General features: G+C 31.4%; 1 protein-coding gene across 1 annotated transcript in view; it reads right to left on the bottom strand.

Annotated features, from left to right (window-relative positions):
- LOC143250407 (metabotropic glutamate receptor 5-like) overlaps positions 1 to 12,632 on the bottom strand; it is a 52,427-nt gene extending 39,795 nt beyond the window's left edge. Inside the window, exon 1 of the mRNA XM_076500862.1 lies at positions 12,401 to 12,632. Within this exon, the coding sequence (XP_076356977.1) occupies positions 12,401 to 12,617 (217 nt within the window). The 5' untranslated portion in view covers positions 12,618 to 12,632. The remainder of the gene's footprint in view (positions 1 to 12,400) is intronic.
- Positions 12,633 to 13,772: the final 1,140 nt, after the last annotated feature.

Below are 13,772 nucleotides of genomic sequence, written 5' to 3'. Positions count from 1 at the left end.
ATGATACTAGCTGCTATATATCAAGTGGAAAAACTACAACATATCCTATCAAATATATCATACCACATATGATACTAGCTGCTATATATCAAGTGGAAAAACTACAACATATGCTAACATATATATCATACTACATATGGTACTAGCTGCTATATATCATGTGGAAAAACTACAACATATGCTAACGTATATATTATACTACATATGGTACTACCTGCTATATATCAAGTGGAAAAACAACATATGCTAACATATATATCATACTACATATGGTACTAGCTCCTATATATGAAGTGAAAAACTATAACATATGGTAACATATATATCATACTAAATATGATACTAGCTGCTATATATCAAGTGGAAAAACTACAACATATGCTAACATATATATCATACTAAATATGATACTAGCTGCTATATATCAAGTGGAAAAACTACAACATAAGATAACATATATATAATACTAAATATGATACTAGCTGCTTTATATCAAGTGTAAAAACTACAACATATGCTAACATATATATACTACATATGATAATAGCTGCTATATATCAAGTGGAAAAGCTACAACATATCCTATCAAATATATCATACCACATATGATACTAGCTGGTATATATCAAGTGGAAAAACTACAACATATGCTAACATATATATCATACTACATATGGTACTAGCTGCTATATATCATGTGGAAAAACTACAACATATGCTAACAAATATATCATACTAGCTGCTATATATCTAGTGGAAAAACTACAACATATGCTAAACGTATATCATACTACATATGATACTAGCTGCTATATATCAAGTGGAAAAACTACAAAATATGCTAACATATATATCATACTACATATGGTAAATTAGCTGCTATATATCAAGTGGAAAAACAACATATGCTAACATATATATACTACATATGATACTAGCTGCTATATATCAAGATGGAAAACTACAACATATGCTATCAATATATATCATACCACATATGATACTAGCTGCTATATATCAAGTGGAAAAACTACAACATATGCTAACATATATATCATACTACATATGATACTAGCTGCTATATATCAAGTGGAAAAACTACAACATATGCTAACAAATATATCATACTAGCTGCTATATATCTAGTGGAAAAACTACAACATATGCTAAACGTATATCATACTACATATGATACTAGCTGCTATATATCAAATGGAAAAACTACAACATATGCTAACATATATATCATACTACATATGGTACTAGCTGCTATATATCAAGTGGAAAACTACAAGATATCCTGACATATATATCATACTGCATGTAATACCAGCTGTTATATATCAAGTGCAAAAACTACAACATATGTTAACATATATATCATGCTACATATGATACTAGCATATATATATTAAGTGGAAAAACTACAACATATGCTAAATTATATATCATACTGCATATAATAGTAGCTGTTATATATCAAGTGCAAAAACTATAATAGATGCTAACATATATATCATACTACATATGATACTAGATGCTATATATCAAGTGGAAAACTACAACATATTCTAACATATATATCATACTACATATGATATTAGCTGCTATATATCAAGTGGAAAAACTACAACATATGCTAACGTATATACAATACTACATATGATACTAGCTGCTATATATCAAGTGGAAAAACTACAACATATGCTAACATATATATCATACTAAATATGATACTAGCTGCTATATATCAAGTGGAAAAACTACAACATATGCTAACATATATATCATACTAAATATGATACTAGCTGCTATATATCAAGTGGAAAACTACAACATATGCTAACTTATATATCATACTACATGTGATACAACCTGCTATATATCAAGAGGAAAAACTACAACATATGCTAACGTATATATTATACTACATATGGTACTACCTGCTATATATCAAGTGGAAAAACAACATATGCTAACATATATATCATACTACATATGGTACTAGCTCCTATATATGAAGTGAAAAACTATAACATATGGTAACATATATATCATACTAAATATGATACTAGCTGCTATATATCAAGTGGAAAAACTACAACATATGCTAACATATATCATACTACATATGATACTAGCTGCTATATATCAAGTGGAAAACTACAACATATGCTAACATATATATCATACTACATATGATACTAGCTGCTATATATCAAGTGGAAAAACTACAACATATGCTAACATATATATACTACACATATGATAATGGCTGCTATATATCAAGTGGAAAACTACAACATATGCTATCATATATATCATACCACATATGATACTAGCTGCTATATATCAAGTGGAAAAACTACAACATATGCTAACATATATATCATACTACATATGGTACTAGCTGCTATATATCATGTGGAAAAACTACAACATATGCTAACAAATATATCATACTAGCTGCTATATATCTAGTGGAAAACTACAACATATGCTAACGTATATCATACTACATATGATGCTAGCTGCTATATATCAAGTGGAAAACTACAAAATATATGCTAACATATATATCATACTACATATGATACTAGCTGCTATATATCAAGTGGAAAAACAACATATGCTAACATATATATACTACATATGATAATAGATGCTATATATCAAATGGAAAAGCTACAACATATCCTATCAAATATATCATACCACATATGATACTAGCTGGTATATATTAATTGGAAAAACTACAACATATGCTAACATATATATCATACTACATATGATGCTAGCTGCTATATATCAAGTGGAAAACTACAACATATGCTAACAAATATATCATACTACTAGCTGCTATATATCAAGTGGAAAACTACAACATATGCTAAACGTATATCATACTACATATGATACTAGCTGCTATATATCAAATGGAAAAACTACAAAATATGCTAACATATATATCATACTACATATGGTACTAGCTGCTATATATCAAGTGGAAAACTACAAGATATCCTGACATATATATCATACTGCATGTAATACCAGCTGTTATATATGAAGTGCAAAAACTACAACATATGTTAACATATATATCATGCTACATATGATACTAGCTGTATATATATCAAGTGGAAAAACTACAACATATGCTAAATTATATATCATACTGCATATAATGGTAGCTGTTATATATCAAGTGGAAAACTATAATATATGCTAACATATATATCATACTACATATGATACTAGATGCTATATATATCAAGTGGAAAACTACAACATATGCTAACATATATATATCATACTACATATGATATTAGCTGCTATATATATCAAGGTGGAAAAACTACAACATATGCTAACATATATATCATACTACATATGATACTAGCTGCTATATATCAAGTGGAAAACTACAACATATGCTAACATATATATCATACTAAATATGATACTGGCTGCTATATATCAGGTGGAAAACTACAACATATGCTAACATATATATCATACTAAATATGATACTAGCTGCTATATATCAAGTGGAAAAACTACAACATATGCTAACTTATATATCATACTACATGTGATACAACCTGCTATATATCAAGAGGAAAAACTACAACATATGCTAACGTATATATTATACTACATATGGTACTACCTGCTATATATCAAGTGGAAAAACAACATATGCTAACATATATATCATACTACATATGGATACTAGCTCTATATATCAAGTGAAAAACTACAACATATGGTAACATATATATCATACTACATATGATACTAGCTGCTATATATCAAGTGGAAAAACTACAACATATGCTAACATATATATCATACTAAATATGATACTAGCTGCTATATATCAAGTGGAAAAACTACAACATAAGATAACATATATATAATACTAAATATGATACTAGCTGCTTTATATCAAGTGTAAAAACTACAACATATGCTAACATATATATACTACATATGATAATAGCTGCTATATATCAAGTGGAAAAGCTACAACATATCCTATCAAATATATCATACCACATATGATACTGGCTGCTATATATCAGGTGGATGAAACTACAACATATGCTAACATATATATCATACTACATATGGTGCTTAGCTGCTATATATCATGTGGAAAAAACTACAACATATGCTAACAATATATATCATACTAGCTGCTGCTATATCAAGTGGAAAAACTACAACATATGCTAAACGTATATCATACTACATATGATACTAGCTGCTATATATCAAGTGGAAAAACTACAAAATATGCTAACATATATATCATACTACATATGGTACTAGCTGCTATATATCAGGTGGAAAACTACAAGATTATGCTAACATATATATCATACTATATATGATACTAGCTGCTCTATATCAAGGTGGAAAACTACAAGGATATGCTAAACGTATATATCATTGCTACTACATGATGCTAGCTGTTATATATCAGTTGGAAAAACTACAAGATATGTAACATGTATATCATGCTACATATGATACTGGCTCCTATATATGAGTGAAGAGACTACAACATATGATAACATATATATCATACTAAATATGATACTAGCTGCTATATATCAAGGTGGAAAAACTACAACATATGCTAACTTATATATCATACTACATGTGATGAGACCTGCTATATATCAAGTGGAAGAAACTACAACATATGCTATATCATGTCATGTACTACATATGATGCTAGCTTGCTATATATCAGGTGGAAAAAAAAACTACAACATATGCTAACATATATATCATACTGCATATGATACTGGCTGCTATATATCAAGGTGGAAGAAACTACAACATATGCTAACGTATATATATTACTATATATGATACTAGCTGCTATATATCTAAGTTGGAACTACAACGTAATGCTAACAGCATATATCATACTACATATGGTGCTGGCTCCTATATATCTAGTGGAAAACTACAACATATGCTAACAAATATATCATACTACATATGATACTGGCTGCTATGTATATCAGGTGGAAAACTACAACATGATAACTAAGATATATATCATACTACATATGATGCTAAGCTGTTCTATATATCAATTGGAAAAACTACAACATATGCTAACATATATATCATACTACATACGTGATGCAAGCCTGCTATATATCAAGTGGAAGAAACTACAACTATATGCTATGCATTATGTATATCATACTACATATAATACTGGCTGCTATATATCGTGTGGAAGAAACTACAAAGATATGCTAACAATATGTATATCATAACTACATATGATGCTAGCTGCTATATATCAGGTGGAAAAACTACAACGTATGCTTTAACATATATATGCATACTACATATGATACTGGCTTCTATATATCAGGTGGAAAAACTACAACATATGCTAACGCATACATATCATACTACATATGATGCTAGCTGCTATATATCAGATGGAAGACTACAAAGATAATGCTAACATATATATCATACTACATATGATACTGCACTGCTGTATATCAGGTGGGAAAACTACAACATATGCTGACATATATATCATACTGCATGTAATACCGTAGCTGTTATATATCAAGTGGAAAAACTACAACATATGCTAACATATATATCATGCTACATATGATACTAGCATATACATATCAAATGGAAAAACTACAACATGTGCTAAATTATATATCATACTACATATAATAGTGGCTGTTATATATCAAGGTGCAAAACTACAATAGATGCTAACATATATATCATACTACATATGATGCTAGCTGCTATATATCAGAGTGGAAAACTACAACATATTCTAACATATATATCATACTACATATGATACTGGCTGCTATATATCAAGTGGAAAAACTACAACTTATATGCTAACGTATATATCATACTACATATGATACTGGCTGCTATATATCAAGGTGGAAAAACTACAACATATGCTCAACATATATATCATACTAATATGATGCTAGCTGCTATATATCAGGTGGAAGAACTACAGCATATGCTAACATATATATCATACTACATATGATGACTGGCTGCTTTATATATCAGGTGGAAAACTACAACATATGCTAACATATATATCATGCTAAATATGATACTGGCTGCTTTATATCAAGGTGGAAAAACTACAACATATGCTAACATGTATATAATACTAAAAATATGATACTGGCTGCTTTATATCAGAGTGTAAAAACTACAACATATGCTAACATATATATACTACATATGATAATGGCTGCTGTATATCAAGTGGAAGAAACTACATATGCTGTCAAATATATCATGCCATATGATACTAGCTGCTATATATCAAGTGGAAAAAAAACTACAACATATGCTAACATGTATATCATACTACATATGATGCTAAGCTGCTATATATCATTAGTGGAAAAACTACAACATATGCTAACAAATATATCATAACTAGCTGCTGTTATATATCTGGTGGAAAACTACTACAATATGCTACAAACGTATATCATACTACATATGATACTTCAAGCTGCTATATATCAAGTGGAAGAAACTACAAGATAATGCTAACATATATATCATACTACATATGGTGCTGGCTGCTGTTATATATCAGGTAAGAAAACTACAACATATGCTAACATATATATCGTACTGCATATGATTACTGGCTGCTCTATATCAGGTGGAAGAGCTACAAGGATATGCTAAAGGTATGTATCATACTACATATGATGCTAGCTGTTATATATCAATTTGAAAAACTACATGCATATGCTAACATGTATATCATACTACATATGGTGCTGGCTATATATATCTGAGGTGGAAAAACTACAACATATGATAAACAGTATATCATACTGCATATGATACTAGCTGCTGTATATCAAGTGGAAGAAACTACAACATATGCTAACATATATATCATACTACATATGGTGCTAGCTGCTATATATCAAGGTGAAGATTACGGCTTATGCTAGCGATGTATGCCATGCTACATATGATGCTGGCTCCTATATATCAGGTGGAAAACTACAAGGATATGCTTCAACGTACGCAATCATACTACATATGATGCTGGCTCCTATATATGAGTGAGAAAACTACAATGATGATAACATGTATCATACTAAATATGATACTGGCTGCTATATATCAGGTGGAAGAACTACAGCGTAATGCTACAACATATATCATACTACGTATGATGGACGCTGCTATATATCAGGTGGAAGAAACTACGGCATATGCTAACGATATATATCATGCTACATATGATACTACAGGGTGCTATATATCAGGAGTGGAAAAACTACAACATATAGCAACATGTATATCATGCTGCATGATGATGCTAACTGCTATATATCAAGTGGAGAACTACAACGTATGCTAACTGCGTATATGTTACTATACATATGATACTAGCTGTTATATGGATTGGAAGAAACTACGGCATGCAATAGCTAACGTATATATCATACTACATATGGTACTTTGGCTCCTATATATCGTGTGGAAAACTACAACATATGCTAACAGATATATCTTACTATGTATCATGCCTGGCTGTAATATCAGGTGGAAGAAACTACAAGGATATGCTAAAGATTGTATATCATGCTACATATGATTACTGGCTGTTGTATCAGTTAAGAAACTACAAGTAATGCTAACACATGTATCGTACTGCATATAATTACTGGCCCATACTGCTATATATCAAGATTGGAACTACAATATCAATGCTGGCGGTAATGTAATCATACTACATATAATGCTGGCTGCTTATATATATCGTATGGAAGAAACTACAACCGTATGCTAAACAAATATATCATACTACATATGATGCTGGCTGTATATCAGGTGGAAGAAACTACAGCATATGCTGGCATTATGTGCCGTACTGCATATGATGCTGAAGCTGCTATACATCAGGTGGAAGAGCTACAAGGATATGCTTCAACTTACGTAATCATGGTGCGTATGAATTACTGGCTCCTATGTATATATGAAGACTATAACGTATGCTAACATGTATATCATGCTAAATATGATGCTAGCTGCTGCTATATATCAGGTGGAAGAAGCTACAACATAAGGATAACATGTATATCGTACTAAATATGATGCTGGCTGCTGCTTATCAACAGGTGGAGGACTACAGCAGCAACATAAACAACGTGTAATCATACTTAAAATGTGATGCTTGCTGCTGTATATATCAGGTGGAAGAAACTACAGCGTATGCACACATGTATCAAGATACACGTATGGTGCTGGCTGCTTTAATATATCAGGTGGACGAGCTACAGCTTATGCTGGCACGTGTATCATGCTGCATGTGATTACTGCCTACTATATATCAATTGGAAGAGCTATAACATATGCTGGCAGCATGTAATACTACTGCATATGATTGCTGGCTGCTTTATATCAGGTGTAAAACTACAACGTATGCTTTAACGTATATGTACTGCATGTGATGCTGGCTGCTGTATTTATCGTAGTGAACTACAACATATCCTATCAGATGTATATCATGCCACATATGATGCTGGCTGCTTTTATATATCAAGGTGGACAGGCTACAATTTATGCTAACATATGTATCGGCATTTTACATATCATACTGGCTGTATGTAATCAGATGGAGAAACTACATGCTTATGCTCACATGCATATCATGTGTACGTATGGTACTCCACTAATATATCAGGTGGAAGAAACTACAGTATATGCTTCAGCATGTAATATCATACTACATGTGATACTGGCTGCTGTATATATCAGGTGGAACACTGCAACTTATGCTAACATATATATCATGCTGCATATGATGCTAAGCTGCTATATATCAAATTGGAAAGACTACAACATATGCTAACAACGTGTATCATACTGCATATGATTACTGGCTGCTATATATCAGGTGGAAAACTACGGCATATGCTAACAGTATATATCATGCTGCATATCTGTGCTGGCTGCTGTAATCTGAGGTGGAACAGCTACAAGTATATACTAGAGCGTTTATCCTTACTTCATACATGATTGCTGGCTGCTTCTTATATATATATCAGGTGGAAGAAACTACAGCATGCGTTTATCATATAATATCATATGCTACATATGATGCTGCCTGCTTTATATATAGATTAGAAGGAAAGGCTGGCAACATATGCTGAAAACAGTATAATCATAGCACATATGTAGTACTGGCTGCTATATATCAGGTTGAAGAGCTACAGCAATGCTAACATGTATATCATACTGCATATGGTGCTGACTGCTGTATATCAGAGTGTAAAACTACAGGATATGTTAAAGATATATCATACTACATATGATACTAGCTGTTATATATCAGGTGGAAAAACTACAACATATGCTAACATATATATCATACTACATATGGTGCTGTGCTGCTATATATCAGGTGGACGAGCTACACGCTTATGCTTCACATGTATATCATACTACATGTGATTACTGCTTTATCGATCAGTGGAAGAAACTGGCATGCATATGCTTCTGGCGGTATGTATCATACTATACATATGATACTGGCTGCTGTATTTATCAGAGTGGAAAACTACAACATATCCTATCAAGTATATCATGCCACATATGATGCTACTAGCTGCTATATATCAGGTGGACAGACTACAATTTATGCTTACACATATATCATGCATGCATATGATATTGGCTGTTTACATGTAAAGGATGGAAAAGATATAACGCAATATGCTGACATATATATCATACTGCATATCATACTTGTACTGCTATATATCAGATGGAAAACTACAACATAATGCTAACGTACATATCATGTACATATGATTAGCAATCCTATATATCAGGTGGAAGAAACTACAGGAATATGCTAACATATATGTCATACTGCATATGATGCTAGCTGCTATATATCAAGTGGAAGTCTACGCATATGCTTTAACATATATATGATACTACATATGATACTAGCTACTGTATATATCAAGTGTAAAACTACAACAACAATGCTAACATTATATATCATTGCTACATATCATAGTGGCTGTTATATATCAAGGTGGAAGAATTACAACATATGCTTTAACAAATATATCATGCCACGTATGATGCTGGCTGCTATGTATATCAAGTGGAAAACTACAAGGTATAACTAACATATATATCGTACTGCATATGATGCTGGCTGCTATATATCAAATTGGAATCTACAACGTAATGCTTAACATATATATCATACTACACATATGATTACTGGCTGTTATATATCAGGTGGGTAAAAACTACAGCATGTACTGTAACAAATATATCATACTACATATGAAGTACTGGCTGCTTTGTATATATCAGGTGGAAGAAGCTACAACATATGCTAACATGTATATCATACTACATATGATGCTGGCTGCTTTATATGGAGTGGAAGAACTACAAGCATATGCTAACATATATATCATACTACATATAATACTGGCTGTTATATTATTTCAGGTGGAAGAAACTACTGACATATGTTGGCATATATATCATACTACATATGAGTGCTATCATCTGCTATGTATGAGGTGGAAAAACTACAACATATGCTAACAAATATATCATGCACCACATATGATTACTGGCTGCTTTATATCAGGTTCAAAACTACAACATATGCTAACATATAATCATGCTGCATATGATGCTGGCTTTTATATATCAAGTGGAAAGAAACTACAACGTATACTAACATGTATATATCATACTACATATGATGCTGAATGTTGTATATATCAGGTGGAAAAGCTAAACTGACATACGTTATCATATATATCATACTGCATATGATACTACCTGCTATATATAGAAATGGAAAAAACTACAACGTATGCTTTAACAAATATATCATAACGCATATGATACTAGCTGCTATATATCAGAGTTGAAAACTACAGCATATGCTAACATATATATCATACTGCATATGATACTAGCTGCTATATATCAAGTGGAAAAACTACAAGATATGTTAAAATATATATCATACTACATATGATGCACTGGTTGTTCATATATCAGGTGGAAGACTACAATGTATATGCTTCAACATGTATATCAGTACTACATATGATTACTAGCTGCTGTATATATGAGGTTAGATACTGCAACATGTAATAACTGGCATATATGTATCATACTACATATGATGCCTGGCTGCTATATCAATATGAGATACTACAGCATATACTAACATATATAACCTACTTGCATATGATACTAGCTGCTATGTATATCAGGTGGAGAACTTCAACGGCATATGCTTAAAAGATATATAACCTGCTACATATGATGTACTAGCTGCTGTATATATCAAGGTGGTAAGAACTACAACATATGCTAACATATATATCATACTACGTATGATACTAGCTGCTATATTTCAAGTGGTAATACTACGGCTGATGATATATGATTACATATCAGGTGGTAATACCTACAACTGAGGCTAGATGATTATGTATCAGGTAAGGTAATATTACAACTGATGTTAGCTAAATATAAGATTGGCGTAAAATTTTGGTCTAACTAGCAATATGATTTAACTCAAGTGGTCTTACAAACAATAGATTTAGCTCAAGTGGTTTTACTAACAACAGATTTATCTCAAGTGGTCTTATTAACAATAGATTTAGCTCAAGTGGTCTTATTAACAATGGATTTATCTCAAGTGGTCTTATTAGTAATAAATTTAGCTCAAGTGGTCTTATTAACAAGAGATTTAGCTCAATGGTTTTATTAACAATAGATTTAGCTCAAGTGGTCTTACTAACAATGGATTTAGCTCAAATGGTCTTACTAACAATGGATTTAGCTCAAGTGGTCTTACTAACAATATATTTAGCTCAAGTGGTCTTATTAACAATAGGTTTAGCTCAAGTGGTCTTAATAACAATAGATTTAGCTCAAGTGGTCTTACTAACAATAGATTTAGTTCAAGTGGTCTCACTTACAATAGATTTATCTCAAATGGTCTTATTAACAATAGATTTAGCTCAAGTGGTCTTATTAACAATAGATTTAGCTCAAGTGGTCTTACTAACAATAGATTTAGCTCAAGTGGTCTTAGTAACAATAGATTTTGCTCAAGTGGTCTTACTATCAATAGATTTAGCTCAAGTGGTCTTATTAACAATAGATTTCGCTCAAGTGAGCTTACTAACAATAGATTTAACTCAAGTGGTCTTATTAACAATAGATTTAAATCAAGTGGTTTTATTAACAATAGATACAGCTCAAGTGGTCTTACTAACAATAGATTTAGCTCAAGTGGTTTTATTAGCAATAGATTTAGCTCAAGTACCTGTACATTTCTTTTCATATTTCTTGTTGGACTTCTTGTAGCAACTTAAAGAACAGTTGAATCTATCCTCCCAAAATTCATCGAACCAAGGATTCCTTTTGTTAACACAAGGCTTTAACTTGAAGTAGTACTTGTCGAAATCATAGTCATATTTCGAATGAATTCGGATGGAAATTCCTCCTGAAGCTTCTTCTCCATAACCTTCTACGACATCCATTCTATCTGACCAGCCATCACTACGTAAATATATATATATGTGACCAGCCATCACTACGTAAATATATATATATGTGACCAGCCTTCACTACATAAATATATATATTTGACCAGCCATCGATACATAAATATATACATCTAACCAGCTATCAGTACATAAATATATATATATCTGACCAGCCATCACTACATAAATATATACATCTAACCAGCTATCAGTACAGAAATATATATATATATCTGACCAGTATCACTACGTAAATATATATATATGTGACCAGCCATCACTTTACTACATAAATATATACATCAATGCTATCAGTACATAAATATATATATATGTGACCAGCCATCACTACGTAAAATATATATATATATGGTGACCAATGCATCACTACATAAATGTAATACATCCACGATTACAGCCATCACTGCGTGAAATATATATATATCTGATACAGCCATCACTGCACGTAAAATATATATGTATGTGGCCAGCCATCACTACGCCAAATATATATACCATCTAACCGGCTATCAGTTGCCAAATGATATATGTAATAGCGATGACCAGCCATCACTACGTAAAATATATATATGTGACCAGTAAATCACTACATAAATGTATAGTGTAATCTGACCAGCCATCCTTTGATATGTATAATATGTGATGTATTGACCATCGATACATGCAATATATATATTTGACCATACATCGATACATAAAATATATACATCTAACCATTTCATCGGTACATATAATATGTATGTATGTGGACCAGCCATCACTACATAAATATATACATATCTGACCAGCCATCACTACATGTAAAATATATATATATATCATTGTAAATCACTACATAAAATATATGTATGTGACCAGCCATCACTACATAAATGTATGTAATGGCGACCAGCCTATCACTACATAAATATATACATATCTGACCAGCCATCCACTCACATAAAATATATATATCTGACCAGCCATCCCACTACATAAATATATATATATAACTGACAATCCATAACTGGATGAAATATGTATATAGATATAACTGACCAGCCATCACTACGCCAAATGTAATATATAGATATAACCAACCAGCCATCATTACATAAATATATATATAGATATATATAACTGACCAGC

This window comes from Tachypleus tridentatus, chromosome 5 (genome assembly GCF_004210375.1).
Source record: "Tachypleus tridentatus isolate NWPU-2018 chromosome 5, ASM421037v1, whole genome shotgun sequence".
Classification (NCBI taxonomy): domain Eukaryota; kingdom Metazoa; phylum Arthropoda; class Merostomata; order Xiphosura; family Limulidae; genus Tachypleus; species Tachypleus tridentatus.
The sequence above is the reverse complement of the archived record's forward strand: the minus strand, read 5'-3'. Positions and strand labels throughout refer to the sequence as shown.